We start from the raw sequence: 17,727 nt of genomic DNA on the forward strand, positions 1-17,727 counted from the left end.
TAGAACACAAAACTTCTTCTTGGGGTAAACTCAACTTTGTTTTGTGTGTGTGTGTGTGTGTGTGTGTGTGTGTGAGAGAGAGAGAGAGAGAGAGAGAGACAGGCTCTCACTCTGTCGCCCAGACTGGAGTGCAGTGGTGCCATCACAGTTCACCGTAACCTTGAACTCCTGGGCTCAAGCAATCCTCCTGCCTTAGCCTCCCAAGTAGCTGGGACTACAGGCGCATGCCACTACACCTAGCTAATTTTTAATTTTTTCTGTAGAGTTGGGGTCTCACTTTGCTGCCCAGGCTGGTCTCAAACTCCTAGACTCAAGCAATCCTGCTGACTAAGCCTCCCAACATGTTGGATTACAGTGTGAGCCACTGCACCTAGCTTGCCATATCTGATGAAGTCTGTTGCTGCTTCCCAAAGAGCAGCCAGAAATCTCAATTACATCCCACTGTTAAGAAACTAATATTTGTCATTAACAGAAATAGGCCAACATAGGGACTATGTGGGTAGCCCTTGCTTTTATTTGTAAAGGTGTCATCTTATGCTGAGTGGCCAGTCACTCACTGCAGGCAGGCAGTTTCTTGTCCACAGGAGAAGTTGGTAACTATAGCCAGGCCTTACTGAACTGGGGGAAGGCATTGTGCCACTCATGGAAACCAACATTGAGTGGGAGGACCCTAAAGAAGATGAGCAAGGGAGTTCGAGTCCCCCAGCAGGTGGTGTCTGGGAAGCCAGCTTCTCCGCGGCAGGGCAGGTGACGATGGCCTCCAGGTGGGGGCAGCCAGGAGCTAGAGAGAGAAGAACCAAGGTGAGGGGCTCGAGTGGCATCGATTTACTTATTTGTTTGTTTGAAATAGGGTCTCTGTATATTGCCCAGTCAGGACTGAAACTCCTGGGCCCAGGCGATCCTCCTGCCTCAGCCTCCTGAGTATCTGCAGAATGGATTCATGGGATAGGGCCTGCTGGCCTTTGGTGAAGTTGGCCTGGAAGGATGAGGAGTCCTTTGTAGGCCAAACCATTGTTATGGACTGTTAGGGAATGTGGGTGTTTGTGGGTGTGTGCATGTACTCGCGACAGTTACGTGCCCTCGTTCTTTTTCTACTACTAAGTCATAGAAAAGGCTGAAAATTCCCCTTTTTCATTTGTTTGGAAGGGAACCGAAAGAGAGGTTTTGATAAGATGTAGGCTGCAGCTTCAGAGAGGTACCATCAGGGTGCGGTATTTCTGGGGCCAGGGTGGTGGTGTCAGCGGCAGTCAAAGGTGGACAGTCCTCAAAGGGAATATAAATGGAGACAAACAGATTTGGGAACATTTGGTCCCTGTTTGTTTTGAATTATTCTTGTTAAATATTTCTGCCAGGCGTGGTGGCTCACACCTGTAATCCCAGCACTTTGGGAGGCTGAGGCGGGTGGATCACCTGAGGTCAGGAGTTCAAGACCAGCCTGGCCAACATGGCAAGACCCTGTCTGTACTAATGTCTGTACTAAAAATACAAAAATTAGCCGGGCGTAGTGGTGCACGCCCGTAGTTCCAGCTACTCGGGAGGTTGAGGCAGGAGAATCTCTTGAACCCGGGAGGTGGAGGTTGCAATGAGCCAAGATCACGCCACTGCACTCCAGCCTGGGCAACAGAGCCAGACTCCATCTCAAAAAAAACCAAAAAAACAAAATGACAGTCCCCTGTCCCACCTTTCTCTTTTACGAAGTCCTCTTCCCCAGAATCTTGTAGCTGTTTCTTCCAGTAATTTGCTGCATTCTTTCTAAATAACGTATGTAGACATCATCTGAGAGGGGATGGACTCCAGCAGGATGCGCTCATAAAACAGTTGCATCCTGCCGCTCACCACTGAGCATGTCAGCTGTGGGGGCCTTTTCTTTCTCACCCTCTGGGTTAAATCTAGGCAGGGCCCAGAACTTTTTCTTGTCACACTCAAATAACAAAATCTTCCTGGTCTAATTTCAATGAGTGCAATGCCTGGTACAAAACTCTTCAAAAGTGTCCTGATCAAAAAAAGACTGAGTAAGGCCGGCAAACTACCTCAATTAAAGGGACTAAAGAGGTGTGACAGCTTGAGTACATGATGCTAGGACAGATGCTGGGCTACTGGGACATTTTGGGGACAAGTGAAGAAATTTAGTGTGAACTGTAGATTAATAATAGTATGATATCAGTGTTGAGTTTCCTGGTTTTGATCATTATAACTCTGGTTGTATAAGACACCTTTGCTTTCTGCTGCCCCATTTCAAATGACTGCAGACTCATGTATTATCTCACAACTCTGCAGGTCAGGAGTCCAGGTGGGCCTGACCAGGTTCTCTGCTTAGGGTCTTAGCCCAAACCAAGGGGTGGACAGGCAGGCTCCTGTCTGGAGGCTCTGAGCTCACTTATGCTGTTGCCAGAATCTAGCTCCTTGCGGTTCTCCTGCTGCCTGTCAGCGGGGAGCACTTTCAGCCCAGAGGCTGCTCTCGGGTGCTTCCCTGTGGCCCTCTCCGTGCTCAGGCCAGCAGCAGTGTGTGGAATCGTCATGTGCCTTGAAGCTCTCACCTCCCGGTCTGCTGCCAGCTGAGAACAGCACCAGCTTTTAAAGAGCTGTGTAACTAGGTCGGCTCCACCGGCTAATCTCCCTTTGCTGTGCAAGGTAACATGATGACAGTGTGACCTCTCATCCTGTTCAGAGTGCCCTCACCTCAAGGGGAAGGGGTTAAGCCAGGGTGAGGGCCCTGGAGCCCATGTTCGAATCCCACCTACCACCTGTTAAAGGGTCCTTTTTTGTTGGGTAATACACATGAAGTACTTAGGAATAAGGGGGCATGCAAACAATTTACTCTCAAATGGTTCACCAAAATATTGTAGCTATATGTGTAGACCCAGCAGGAGAGCGTGCCTGTGAGCTCACAAGCATGCCAGAATACATGGGGCAAAATGTCAATGATTGGAGTTCCTTGTGTTGTTCAATCTTTTCTGTAAATTTGAAATTATATCAGAAATTTACCGAAAGGAAAATTTAGGAAACAAAAGCCGCATCTCTGGGTAGCAGCAGAAAATCTGGACTTCATTTAACACTCGATTCTTGCCTTTCCTGCCTCAACCTGCTGCAGGTGTAGAATCTGGACCCATGCCATAGGAAGAAAGGGGCTCCTCTTCTCCCACCCCCTGCTGGTTTCAGAATTTCTGACTCATCCTCAGTGGAAATGGCATTGGTGGGTGGGTGGGAGAGGTATGAGAAAGCTTTCACTTGACATGTAATCTGACACCAGCTACTTAGAGCTGTAGTCCTTTAAAGCTGGTTCTCTTGTTTGGGCGTTTGTGGGTTCTGCAATACCCCTGACCAGGCACTGAGACCCTCTCGCTTGCAGTTGCCTGGACATGGGTGAATGTCTGCCCTGGCAGCTTGTCCATATAGGCACCTTCACAGGGGAGCATCACACCAGTAGCCACCCATCACGGGCAGGTTTCACAGACAATGCCAGGCCTCTTCTCATTCCCCACGTGGCCCACATCTGAACCATGGAAGCACTTCCAGACCTTGTGCTGTCACAGATCTGGGACTGTAGGCCATTCTCCACATGGCCACCTCCAAGGCACCCCGTGGCTACTTTAGTCTTACCCAGGCCTGGACTGGTGGCCCCTCACAGCTCCCAGAGATACAGGTCAGGTTAAGGGAAAGGGCGCACCCACCGCTCCCCATAGTCAGAGAGAGAGGCTCACAATACCTTTGACAATGCTTTCCAGAAACATCCCTGGTGCCCAACTTCCTGGCTCCTTCAGGCTCAGCTCTGTGACTCCTCTCGATGGGTGCAGGCTGGAGCCACAGCCCCTGGCCCTCAGCCATTCTCTTTCCAGGTCATGTGTCTGTTTCTGACTTTGGAATGCAGAAGAGCTGGCTCCTACTTTTGGAGGCTTTCAGCCAGAGCAGGCATCCAGAATCACACTTTAATACCCTGTGGCTTATGTTTTTTGTATTCCTCACTTATTGATTTTAGATATTCTGTTGATTCCTACCGTGGAAGATGGAGATACGGCCCTGTTACATCACCTGGGCCCCCACTTCTCTTCCCTCCATCCTCTCAGAACAGGTACATCATAATTTTTTGGTTAAATTAGTGTCAATTATTTGCCCAGTTATGATTATGTATGATTTACTGCTGAACAAGGTGGTGTATTGTGATGGTGTTTCCTTCATTGTAGGACTCTTCCCCCTCAAATTGGAAAATTTTTTCTTCTTTTTTATTTTTCTCTTTCTTTACCCTCATCAGTTCTTCCCAGACTCTCCAGTGGGATTATAAAACTCCTCCGAAGAGTCTTTTCCACGTGACGGGACATCCTGTGATCTCTCCATTTCATTCTTTCTCTGGAGACTTCGCCCCCAGGGTCTTCTCCTCCCCTGCTCTGTCTAACCTGGGCAGCCTTTAGGCCTGCGGCACACCTGTGGTCTATGTGCCTTCGTCTCTCCCCCATTTCCCGAGTCTATCTCTTCTTTTGTGGTTGACATCTTCATCTTGTTAGTGTACATCTTCCAGTGGCTTCCTAAGGAAGTGTGCAGGGGAGGCCTTTCTGTGATGCATCCTGTCTAAAAACATCCTATTCTTCCCTCACGATTCATTGATAACTTGTTTGGGCCTAGGATTCTAGGCTGGAAATATTCTTCCTCAGCATTTTGGAAGCATTGCCCTTTTAGGTTTTACGGGTGCTGTTGAGAGGTCTAGTGCCTTCTTATTTCAGAATCTTTGAACATGACTTAATTGTTCTACTCTGAAAGCTTTTGAAATTGATTTCAGTTTTCTCAGATTTTTAATGATATGTCTTGATGTTTTATATAAAGTGTGTTTTTAATCTTTTGTTTTGGGTATCTGGTGTTTCTCTTCCATGTGGAAACTGGTCTTTTCCTGTTTGGGAAAATTTTCTTGTAGGATTTCCTCCTATCTATTTTCTCTTTTCTTTCTTCCAGAAACTCCTTTCTATTAGTTTGATATCAGACTTCCTGGATTGAGTCTCTGGTTTTCTGTTTGTTTCTTTTTCTCCTATTTTCTGCTTTTATCTTTTTTATACTACTTTTTTGGACATTTCCTCCATTTTATTTTCTGACAATATTTGTTTTTTATTCTATTGGGTTTTTTAGTTTCTAAGCACTCTTACTGCCTCTTTCATGAATGGCTATCATGACTTTTCTTTCTTGGGAATATTAATTCTCATTATTTTGAAGTTTTGTTTTGCTTCCTGCTATATTTCAAGTTCTTCTAAATCTTTTCCTGCTTGTTTTGGTTTCTCTCTTTCATGTTAGAGGCTTTTCTTAAATAATTATTTCCAGGTTCATTCCTGTGTAAGAGTAAGCCTTTACAAACGGGCCGGAAGCCCTGTGCATGGCTGTGGGCCTGTGCATGGCTGGGAAGCATCAAGAGTAGGTTTCACTTTTCACTGTAGGGTGACCAGCTGTAAACCCAGATGTCTTACTGAAGAACCCACAAAAGTCAGTGTCCATAGATCTTTTGAGGGGAGAGGGAAGGGCAATTCCATTTTTCCAAAGAAAACGCTTCCCGTCTCTTGTTTGGAGGGTATGATAAGCCCGGCCAGCATTCTTGGAGTCGAGCACTGCACCCCTCAGTCCATAGACATGACTCAATCTCCCTGCTTTCAGTACTGCACCACCCCTTCACCTTTCTGTGTACGTGGTATCTGGGATCTGGAGCCTTTCTGGGTAAGTTTTCTGTAGACCGAACCTCTATTCTCCTCTGGGGTGTGGTGGTGGCGTTTCCTGGTTTCCTGGAATAGGTAAGAGGATCTGGGATTGATCAGATCTCTGTCAGACTTGAGCCAGTCTGCTGCTCCCACCCATTCCCCACCCACCACCTTCTCCCAGATCTGGTGCCTGCAGTTTCTGAATCTTTCTGGGATTCTCTGGTACCAGCCAACTTGCTTCTCCTTGTTAACCCGTCTGTAGGCATTTGGTGTTCAACTCTGTTCGTTTCTCTCTCTTTTGTCTCCTTTCGTTCCAAAAATGGATTTGCATTCCTAATCCAATTTCTCTTGGGCTTATACCTCATTTTCTTATTATTATTCCTTTGACCTCATTTTAGAGATATTTTAAGAAGGATATATGTTCAGTCTAACATACTTTAGTAATTTAGTTATTTATATTTTTATTAGTAAATACGTAGAGATTCACACACACATATATGTATCATTATATATATAAATATATTCAAATGATCCAAAGATGAATGGTGGGAACCAGCCTCCTTTTTCCCTTGTCCTTCAGTTCCTCTCCAGGAGCACCCACAGGCCCAGTTGCTCGTGTCGCCCTCCACAGGAAGTTTATGCACACATTCACACAGTCATGCACAAAAGCATGATGTAGATAGTGATGGATTTTATTTTCAATAGAGGAAATGGTTTATTTGCATACCCCTGAACAATATTCCTATTTTAAGTAAAGGGCAGTGCTTAATCCAAAGACCCAAATCTCCTTTAGTCAGATTTCAGGCTCCATTGCAGACGGTAGGTATTTCGGGGGGCCTCCAAGTGCCCCTTTCAAAAACCCATGTAGTTGGTCACCTTCACAAAGGCCAGCTGTGGGGGCAGAGGGGCACATGTGTGGGCCAGCTGTGGGTGGGACCTTCCACTTCTCACGTGGCTGCTGCTTCCCCTCCTGCTTAGTCCCTATGGTTCTTCCTGTTTCCACCCTTCCCCCTCTGGTGTGTATGGCTGGCCCGTGGCTCCCGGGGCTGGCCCATGGATCTGTGGAAGTCCCATCCTAGCTGAGGGGTGCCCCTCCCCTTACTGCCTGTTTGGCTCTCTGGGTTTGCGCTCCGCCTGCCCCTGGCCGACTAGACTTTATAAGGACAGAACCCAGAGATACCTCTGTATTTCAGGGGCTGGGTCTAGCTTGAGAGGGCTACTCAACTTGGCCGCAGCAGTGACATCAGCATGATTCTTCATCCTTGCCCCAGGACCTGCTGCTGCCAAGCCAGACTTGATCTCCAAACTGGAGCGGAGGGCTGCACCCTGGATCAAGGACCCAAATGGGCCAAAGTGGGGGAAAGGTCGTCCTCCAGGTGAGTCTAAACCTACAGTGTTCTGAAGGACATATGCCAGGGCCCAGGCGGCTATGATGAGTCAAACAGCATGAGCTCAGCCGTGTCCATCCGATGGGGGCCGATTGGGCACCAAGCCTGGCAGGAGGCCCTGGGTAGACAAGATGAATAAGCAACTAACCCTGCCCACAGAGTGTAGAGTAGTCTGGGAAAGTGGGAAAAAACAGGTCCTTTTGTAAGCAGAAGTGCTGATGGAGGCTGTGGCAGAGCTGGTGGGAGCAGGTACATGGGGACACTGATCTCGAGGAGCCAGGGGACCCATCTGTGAGCCTCTCATCCCTTCTCCCTCCTTCTCCAGTGCTCAGTGACAGCACCACTGGTTTGTGAGAATTTGTTGTCTTGCGTATCTCAATCAGTAACTTCTTGGCTTGTAGCTGCTACACTTACTTCTGTACCTAATTCTTTCTGAGGCTTGTAAAAGACTTGGCAGGTGTTTAACCTCTTCCATTGGGAGCCTCACACGAGAGTGAAAGCCACCTGCTTATCCAACAGTCTCTGTGGCCAAGGGGTTAATTGAACTTATTGGTATCTGGTGTCACATGATCCCAGGGTAGCTGTGTGGATAGGGTGGTTGGGGCGCTGGTGAAAGAACCCACAAGGAACCAACATGGCACAAGTATACATATGTAACAAACCTGCACGTTATGCACATGTACCCTAGAACTTAAAGTATAATAAAAAAAAAATAAAAATAAATAAATAAAATAAAAAAAGTCAAAAAAAAACAAAACAAAAACAAACAAACAAACAAAAAAAGAACCCACAAGGATTAGCAACAACTCTGGGAGTTAATCTGGGAGAGCCAGATTAACTTTCATAGGTAAGAATGGGGGAGGGTTTAAGTGGACGCCACTAATGATCTCTAGAAAGAAGGATTGCATTCATCTTCTCTGCCTTGCTTAAGGGATACTTATTAAATTTGGGGGTGTCTTAGCTGATAGAAGACTGCAGAGTTCTGGGTAGCAGAACCAAGCATGATTTAATTTTCTCCAAAGGGAACAAGAAGATGGTGGCAGTGAGAGAGGCAGACACACAGGCCCTGGCTGCAGACTCTGCATTGCTTCCAGCCTCTCCCATGGAGGCCCGTGCCTCCTGCTGCAGTCCCAGCATTTGTGAAGGAGAAGGAGATGGACCTAGGAGAATCAAGAGGACATATAGGCCCCGTTCCATTCAGAGGTCATGGTTTGGGCAGTTCCCATGGTTAGTCATTGACCCCAAAGAGACCAAACTCTTCTGCTCAGCCTGCAGAGAAAGACCTAATCTCCACGACAAATCATCTCGATTAGTCAGAGGTTACACGGGGCCTTTTAAAGTGGAGACTTTAAAATACCATGAAGTCAGCAAAGCCCACAGGCTCTGTGTCAACACAGTTGAAATCAAGGAAGACGCCCCTCACACTGCCCTCGTTCCAGAGATCTCCAGCGACCTCATGGCCAACATGGAGCACTTTTTCAATGCCGCCTACTCCATCGCATACCACTCAAGGCCCCTGAATGACTTTGAGAAGATCCTGCAGCTCCTCCAAAGCACCGGGACCATGATATTAGGCAAGTACCGCAATCGCACAGCGTGCACTCAGTTCATCAAGTACATCTCGGAGACCCTGAAGAGGGAGATCCTGGAGGACGTGCGGAAGTCGCCCTGCGTGAGCGTGCTGCTGGACAGCTCCACCGACGCCTCCGAGCAGGCCTGCGTGGGGATTTACATCCGCTACTTGAAGCAGATGGAGGTGAAAGAGTCCTACATCACTCTGGCCCCTCTCTACAGTGAGACAGCAGATGGGTACTTCGAGACCATCGTTTCTGCCCTGGATGAGCTGGACATTCCCTTCCGGAAGCCTGGCTGGGTGGTGGGACTGGGAACGGATGGCTCAGCCATGTTGAGCTGCAGAGGAGGCCTTGTGGAAAAATTCCAGGAGGTCGTCCCGCAGCTGCTGCCTGTCCACTGTGTGGCCCACCGGCTGCACCTGGCTGTGGTGGATGCCTGCGGGAGCATCGATCTGGTGAAGAAGTGTGACCGGCACATCCGCACCGTCTTCAAGTTTTATCAGTCGTCAAACAAGAGGCTGAACGAGCTGCAGGAAGGTGCAGCGTCTCTGGAGCAGGAGATCATCCGCCTGAAGGATCTGAACGCAGTCCGCTGGGTGGCCAGCAGGAGGCGCACGCTGCACGCGCTGCTCGCGAGCTGGCCCGCCCTGGCCAGGCACCTCCAGAGTGTGGCAGAGGCTGGGGGCCAGATTGGGCACCGGGCCAAGGGGATGCTGAAGCTCATGCGCGGCTTCCACTTTGTCAAGTTCTGCCACTTCCTGTTGGACTTCCTGAGCATCTACAGGCCTCTGTCTGAGGTGTGCCAGAAGGAGATCGTGCTGGTTACAGAGGTGAACGCCACGCTGGGCCGGGCCTATGTGGCACTGGAGAGCCTCCGTCACCAGGCGGGGCCCAAAGAGGAAGAATTCAACGCCAGCTTCAAGGATGGGCGGCTCCACGGCATCTGCTTGGATGGACTGGAGGGAGCGGAACAGCGGTTCCAGGCAGACAGAGAGAGGACGGTCCTGACCGGGATCGAGTACCTCCAGCAGAGGTTCGACGCAGACCGACCCCCACAGCTCAAGAACATGGAGGTGTTTGACACCATGGCCTGGCCAAGCGGGATCGAACTTGCCAGTTTTGGGAATGATGACATTCTCACCCTGGCCAGGTATTTCGAGTGCTCCCTCCCAACAGGATACAGTGAGGCAGCTCTGCTGGAGGAGTGGCTGGGCCTGAAAGCCATCGCCCAGCACCTTCCGTTCTCCATGCTCTGCAAAAACGCCCTGGCCCAGCACTGCCGCTTCCCCCTGCTGAGCAAGCTCATGGCCGTGGTGGTCTGTGTGCCCATCTCCACCTCCTGCTGTGAGCGGGGGTTCAAGGCCATGAACCGGATCAGGACCGATGAGAGGACCAAGCTCTCCAATGAGGTGCTCAACATGCTCATGATGACGGCTGTGAACGGCGTGGCCGTCACGGACTACGACCCTCAGCCTGCCATCCAGCACTGGTTCCTGACCTCCTCAGGCCGGCGTTTCAGCCATGTCTACGCCTGTGCCCAGGTGCCAGCCCGCTCCCCTGCAAGTAAGTACACATGGCAGAGCTCCCCCAAGGCAGGGGAATCTTGCCCTCCAGCCCTGTGCTGAGCCAGAGGCCAAGACGACAGGACTGCAGGTGCCTGTGGAGCTTCTGTCATGCGCCCACCCATTTGCTAGGCCAGTGGGTACTCGATGCGTGACGCCCACCCTCCAGGACCTTGTGCCCCTGCCAGGAAGATGACACACATGTGCTCTAGGCAGGGCTTAGTGCAGATAGTGTGCATTTCTAGAGCCTGTCTGCCCTGGTGACAGTGCTGTGCTGGCTCTGCCCCCAGCTGGCTGTGTGGCTTTGGGCAAGTTTATCCCTCTATGCCTTGGTTTCTCATCTGCCAAATGAGTGGTGCATGTAAAGCACTCAGGACAATGCCTGGCAGGTGGTGCAAATGGCGCTAGTTAAAGGTCAGGACCGCTGCTGGGAGTAAGGAGAGGGCTGACCAGGCCCAGGCAGCGCCATCACATTCTGAGTGGGGCTGTATTGACTCTGGACTGGGCAGGAGGTCCACGTGGCTGTGGAGGAGGTGAGATGCAGAGGAGATGGTGGGGCTTTCAGGCAGGAATCTCACAGGGCAGGGGAGAACAGAAGCAGCCTCTCTGGACCAGAGGGCTGGGGTCAGGGACTTGCTTGAGGGGGAAGCTGTATTAGAAGGGAGGGAAAGTTACTGAAAGCCACAGACAAGAAATGTTCTGTCTTCAGGTAGTCACTGAAAACCAGAGAAAATACGCCAGTTGTTGGGGTTCTGCAGACCACTCGCGGTCACTTGACAAGGATGGCGCAGTGTTCTCTCTCCTGGCGTCTCTAGCTGGTCTCCTTCCAGCTGTTGCTGCTCCCGGTTTTCGCCTCTGAGTCTGTGGTCATCAGAAATGGGACTGGGTCTCATGGTTGACAGAGGCTCTGTAGGAAGCAGGGTGGCCCTGAAGCCACAGTACGGCCGGTGGGGAGAAGGAAAGAGACCCCTCACTGATAAGGAAAAGGGAGAACCGAGAGAGGGCTGGGTGAGCCCCTCACCCAGGCATTTGTTGAGTGAGTTGCTCTGTGTCCAGCCCTGTGGGTGCTAAGGAGAAAAAATGATGTCAGGTGTGCCCTAGAGCAAGTTACTCTTTCCACAGGGAAAATGAGACCAGCACAGATTGGTCCAAACACTACCAAACTATGCACCGATGCCTCCTTCCAGGCAGGGCTCTCAGCCTTGGCATTGTTGACACTGGTGCTGGGTAATCTTGGCTGGGGGGTCTTCCTGTTCACTGTGGGAACTTGAGCAGCATCCCTGGCCTCTACCTATTAGATACCCACTGGATACTGGTAGCACACCCCCCCATTTGTGACAACAAAAATCATCTCCAGACATTAGCAAATGGTCCCTGGGGTACAAAATCACCCCCAGTTGAGATCCCCTGTCTTAGGATAGAAGAATGAACACAGCAGGGACAGATGCGGGCTGCAAAGAGCAGTCCCGGTCCTGTCTCCCGTCTGTCCCGCCAAGCTTTCCTCACCAAACAGCCCCTGGGCGAAGTTGGATGTGGAAGGCAGTCACTGTCGGTCAGTCTAATTGCCTTCTCCTTCCTCCCTCACAGGCGCCAGGCTCAGGAAGGAGGAGGTGGGAGCCCTCTATGTGGAGGAGTCTGGGAGCCAGAAACCACCCATCCTGCCCTCCAGGGAAGCAGTGGAGGTTCTGAAGGACTGCATCATGGAGCCTCCTGAGAGACTCCTGTACCCCCACACCAGCCAGGAGGCCCCTGGGATGTCCTGAGGGACAGGGAGTCCTTGGGACTGCCTTGGAGACACCTCTGTGATCACTGGGACAGGCTCTGCAGATTCTAGGCTGCCCTAGGATCTTCTGCTGGTGGCGATGGTCTCTAAGCACCAGGAAGTGGGCAGTGGCGTCCTGGAGCAGCAGGGGTATTAGGAGGTGCATGACCTGTTTCTTGAGGCCCCATTCAGCACAGCCATGCCTCTCAGCACACAAATGTGCCAGAAGGTTCTAGATCTCAAGTTCATTTTTAAGGTGCTCCAGAAAATAACCCCATCATGAAAGGTTTCAGCCCCTGAGTTCTGGTGGCAAGAGGACTGTCCTGGTGGGGGAGACTGTTGGACATCCCTGGGGAATGTTCCAGGGAGGCTGCCCACAGCCTAGTGAGGATGGGAAAGGCCTCTTTGTTAGAGGGGGAGGCTGACTCTGCTCTAGGGACAGCTGGCCTGGCTGCAGGAGCCCCCAGAGGCATTGTTCTGGGACTTCCTACCTTGGCTCCCACAGCAGAAACAGTGAGGCCTCGATCTCGTGCGGATCTGTACCTCTTCCCAGGGCTTCCTTCAGGGCGAAACAATCACAAGCCCTTTGCACAGAGCACCCAAGAAAGTTCTCTTCCTGCAGCTCCAGATGGTAGAGCTGGGGCTCTTCCGGCATGGGGTCTGGTGCTTCCCGCAGAGCCGAGCCACGTTTGACCTGTGGCACGCCCGGCCCGGTTTCCTCAGGAGAGGATGGGACCAAGTTGGAGTTGGGAGGCTTGGGATGCAGCCCCAGCTCTGCTGCAGGCAGTGGTCTGATTAATCCCTTCCTCTTTTCTGTGCCTCAGTTTCCCTCTCCATGAAGTGGCAGCAGAGAATCCAAGTGCCTGCTGACTCCCCACCTGCCCTAGGATTAGTGAATGAGAGCCTCGGGCTCCCTCAAAGACCTCTGACTGCAGTGTGGACTCACCTGCCTTCCGCCCCAGCCTCGTCCTTAGTGGGACAGGTAGGAATTTGTCTCCAAAGTCCTTGTGGTAGGAGTTGGTCTCTGAACGCACCGTCTGCATGACAGGCTAGTCCTCTCTTCTCCGAGTTGTCCTGGGGACTCTGCACTGAGATATCCCGGAATGGGGACTCAGTGACAAGGGCTTTGAACAAGCTCCTCCAGGGTCTGTGGGCCTGCTCCAGCTTCAGAACCACAGAAGCACCGCCCTAGAGGCACAGAGGGGCTTCCGGCACTGCTAGGTTCACACCCTCCTTGCCCATCTTCCACCTAAAGTGAAGCACTTTTCCTTCCAGGGGCAGCTCCATCTCGGCAGGCTCAGGAGGCCGCTTATCAGGAGGCAGATGATTTTGTCTAGGTTCCGCCTTCCTTAACCATGGGCAGGAAATAAGGAAAGTCAGCAGGCAGGGTTTCTCTGCCCTGCCTGACACTTGTTTTAAACAGGCAGGAAGTGGGTGCCATCCATCCCAGCTTGCTTGCTGCCTGGCTCAGGCAGGTCCTGTGGGTGGGCCCTTTCTCCATAGTCTGCTGCTTCCCATTCCCAGGGTAGGTGCTGGCATCTGAGCACCTGAGCACCCTTCCTATTCCCAGGGTAGAAGCTGCTGTCTGAGTACCCTTCCCATTCCCAGGGTAGATGCTGGCGTCCAAGCCCCTCCCCAGTACTGCAGGTGCCCTAGAACCCCATATGCCCTTTCATCCCCCACCCCAGCACTTAGCCTTAGCACTGTTGCTTTCCTGCCATTTTCAGTTCTAGTCAGGAATTCCTTTCTTGCTTTCTGCCTTTGACCTGTGGAAATGTCTCCCAGCCCTGTGGGTCTGGCGGTCAGAGGGACCCCTCAGGCCTGTGGTGCGGGAGCTCTGGGAGGTGTTACTATCCACGTGGCTAAGACATGCACAGGCCTCCCTCTCTCCATCACTGTCTCCATGGGCGTTCAGGAACTTGCCCAGGTCAGGCACTGTGGATGTGAACTGGTGGAAGGGGAGGGAGAAAGGCTTTTTTAGGTGGGGCTGTAGCCTCTGCCCTACCCACAGGGATTCCACATCAAGGTGCTGTTCCAGCACACACGCTTCCCGCGGCCTCTTCATCCTTGAAGAATCCGTCAGAGCAGGGGACCATCCTGTGAGCAGCCGTGAGTGGGTCTCTGTGGGAGCAGTTCTGGAGCTGAGGTGGAAGCCAGGGGAAGTACCTCACCCTCTCCATGTCAGCATCAGCGTGCTCCGAGGACACCGTCCAGTGCCTTCCTTAGGTGGTGGGAAAAGGGGTCCCCTTGCAGCGGGGCCACTGAGCGTGCTGTTCATCAGAATTTGCACTACCCGATTTCTTGAGGGGTGCGGGCCTGCTCCGTTCCCCTTTGTCAGCCAATGACAAAGAAGGAAGAAGACGACTACCGTCTCATTCCTGAACTTCCTCATTCAGGACTCCGGTGGAAACACAGTGAGCGTCCTTATCCGAGGCCCCGGCCCGGGCCGGCCCCTTTGCTTTGTTTGGAGAGGCTGGCTGAGTTACGGCCCCTAGTGCCTGGAGACCCCCTTGTCGGAGAGGCTTCCTGTTTATGCCTCACAAGAAAAACCACAGGGCTCTGGGAGTGGAAGGAGCATGCACTCCCGCTTTGGCTGGAGTCCCAGCGCTTGTTGCCACCTTCCTCCTTGCCTGTAGTCTTGACAGCATCCGTATGTACGTGTCCTGGCATTTCCCCTCCCTCTCCCTGATGACTGATGCCCACCGGGTCTGACATTCCAAGTAACCAGTATGTAACTGGTAGTTTGATCCCAGTAGCCATAGCGACTCCAGGTGGGAGAGAGGGAGCCAGCCCCCTGTCCTGGAAGATACCTGAGAGTATGTGACCACGCTCCAGAACCTTGCTTCTCTCTCCTGCAGAGGGTGGGTTTCTCGGGTGCTCAGTACCTCTCAGAACAGCGTGGAGGGGCAGGTACACTAACTGACTGGCCCAGGGACGTTCTCTCCTCTATTTTCAAAGATGAAAGGAGGTTTTAAAAACCATGTTTGATTCCTAACCTTTTGCTACCTGAATAAAGCAGAGTCTATTTCAACACATCTCTGTCTTGTGTGTCCCTAAGCAAGGACCAGGAGCTCGGAGAAGCTGACGGAACGAGCTCTGCCCTCACTTAAGAGGGGACAGGGCCAGGAACAGAGGTGGGCAGGGGAAGTGCCTGTGTGTTCACCTGATTTTTGTCTTTCAGTTTTTTTCCTCTCTAGTCCTTCATAGTGAGCTCAATCATTTTTGCCAGATAGAAGGTAGAGATGAGAGTGGGCTGTTTGGTGAGTTATAATTAAGGGCCTGGCTGCCTTTTCTGGAGTACTGTATAGTTTACAAAGTGCTTTCACATACATGATCTAATTTGGTTTACTGAAATTAAAAAGTTAGACTTTCAGGGAAAAAACATCGATCTTCCACCAGTAGTAAAAGCTGCTGCATCAGACCTGTCACTCAACAGCGTTCCTTGAGGCCTAACTCCTGAGATCCCTCTGGCGAGCCCTTGCGGCTCCACATCCTCTGCGCTGCATGCTCCCACGGGACTGCAGCAAAGGTTTCAGAGACTCGGGATACAGCCAGATCTCTTCGGTGAGGAGACTCAATCTTACTCGAGTGTATGTGATTTTTTTTAAAAAAAGACATTGAAACAACTATTGAAGCAGAGGCACAGGCAGCAAGGCTTTGGGTTTGTGACTGGGAATCTGTGCGGCCTCCATGCGGTGAAGACCTGACCCCATGGTGGGGGTGAACGGGGTCTCTTTGACCCCTTCCCAGGGTTCCTTTGGGAAGATGGATTTCACTAGAGGAAGTGCAATGCCAGTAGCCTCCACGCTCAGGCTAGGCAGGGTAGGCTCCCAGGGAGGTAGCTCCCAGCGCAGCCTCTTCCATCACTCCAGCCGGAGCTAAAAGGAGAGAAGCGAGCGGAGGCTCTAGAAGGTGCTGCACTCTTGCCTTTCTTTTTCCCAAGGGTCCTCTTGACATCCGGAGTGCAGTCAGCAGGCCTTTCCAAGTGGGCTGGCTGCCTCAGATGCCTCAGCCCCTGTTGCTGCGGACGCTTCGGTGGGGCCTCCTCACTGTGGGCCTTCTCTTGGGTCAGTGTGATCCTCATGTCCCTTTCCCGTGCCAGCGACACTCGTGGGCTTCATGTGGCTGGCCCCTGCTCCCAGGGCTCTTGAGATGCTGCCTCTGACTGCAGCTCCTGCCACACGGGGACCCGCGTGGCCACTGCTCCCCTCTGCGCCTGGGAATGGCTGCCCAGAGACTTCCTGTTTTGAACCTTTTGCCTTGCTCAGGCAGCCAGCAAGTGCCCTGGCACTCACAGCAACAGAAGGGCCCTGCAGTGCTGCGGCTGTGCTGGTGAGCCCAGATAAGCTGAGAGGCACAGACACACTGGGCACACTCCAGACAGGCACAGGCCTCTGGGTAGTGACAGTTTGCAAGTGTTCCGTGGTCCTGGGCCCTGCACAGGCTTCTTGGCAGCCAGGAGAGGCTGTGTCTGCATTGAATGTGTACACCTAAGAAAGCGGCCCCTCGCCGCCCAGGCAGTGCCCTCCCACACCCCCAGGAGGGTCTTCCTGTGCCATCTGAGGTCCACTTGGTGGGAAGCCTTGGCCACACTAGGACACTTTCAGGGCCACTCCCCCACATGGATGTGCTCATGGATGGCCAGGGCTGTAGAGCTCTTGAAGCTCTCCACACACTTGGCACAGATGGATGGCTTTTCCAGTGGAATCTAACGGACTCGGGCATTCTCAGAGGCCAGTCTGGCCTTGGGTTTTTCAGCCTCCCAGAAGCCTGCAGAATCATTCTGGGAGGTTCCCAGTTGCTTCCAGAATCATCTTCAGTCTCGTTTCTGACTTTGTTACCAAATTCTGTGGAAGAGAACTCAGATGTTAGCTTAGTGATGGGGACACACTCCTTTTGTTCAGTGTGACCTGCTCAGCCCCCAACCCCCACGAGATGACGGCTAAGGGCAGCGTCCTGTGGATGCCGCAGCCAGGGCCAAGTGTGGGTCAGCATCCCAACTCAGAGGAGCGGCCCAGTTGGTCTGAGAACACTGAAGTCCCAGAGCCCTGGATAGGGACTTCTGACCAGCATTCTTCCTGCTCTCATTCCAACACATGTGAAGGGAATGTCCTGGTCCAGGGAGCCAGGGTTCTCTTGCTGCCATCTGAATAATTCCCTGCAGCAGCCACTGCTAGACAGCAAGCTTGGGAAGCCTTCTTATGCAGAAATCAAAGTCATTTTTATAAAAAGTATCACAGAGTCCCTTATGAAGAGAGCTGGACAGAGCAGGAGCCGACCCTTCCCTGACTGCCCAGTTCAGTGAGCCAGGTTAAATACCTGCCGTCAGCAGCCTGCCATGAGGTACAGTGAGGACCTTCTACTTCATCCCTGCAAGCTGGGTTGTGTCATAAAATGCATACTTTATTTTCCTTCTTCCTGTAGAGAATCAGAAAGCACATGATGGAGGTTTCAGAAAAGGGCTTGTGAGATTGAGCATGTCAGAGCTGAAGATCTGTGGCTGTGAGACATGTCCTCCTGAAAGAGCACACGTGAGCTCACACAGCCACGGCACCGGATTACCCTCACCCTGATTGTCCCCTCAGTGTAGCTTGTCTCAAGAGGTTTACACTGTGGCTGTGTTTCTCACAGGTTACCCAAGCTCCTGTCGTAACGGCGGGAAACAGAGAAGTACAAAACCTGAAACCAAACCACAGAAGTGCTAGAACCCAGGAGGCACTAAAGGCTCAATGAATATGGTTACCTTTGTGCAAGAAATGTTCCATCAAGACT

The 17,727-nt window shown here is 51.8% G+C and overlaps 1 protein-coding gene across 1 annotated transcript in view; it reads left to right on the forward strand.

Moving 5' to 3' along the window:
• The window catches only part of ZNF862 (zinc finger protein 862), a 30,183-nt gene extending 15,316 nt beyond the window's left edge, over nt 1-14,867 (forward strand). The window contains exons 6-8 of the mRNA XM_011941436.1: nt 6,941-7,045; nt 8,080-10,194; nt 11,781-14,867. Coding sequence (XP_011796826.1) covers nt 6,941-7,045; nt 8,080-10,194; nt 11,781-11,956 — 2,396 coding nt within the window. The 3' untranslated portion in view covers nt 11,957-14,867. The remainder of the gene's footprint in view (nt 1-6,940; nt 7,046-8,079; nt 10,195-11,780) is intronic.
• Nucleotides 14,868-17,727: the final 2,860 nt, after the last annotated feature.

Source organism: Colobus angolensis, unplaced genomic scaffold (assembly GCF_000951035.1).
Source record: "Colobus angolensis palliatus isolate OR3802 unplaced genomic scaffold, Cang.pa_1.0 Scaffold2, whole genome shotgun sequence".
NCBI lineage: Eukaryota > Metazoa > Chordata > Mammalia > Primates > Cercopithecidae > Colobus > Colobus angolensis.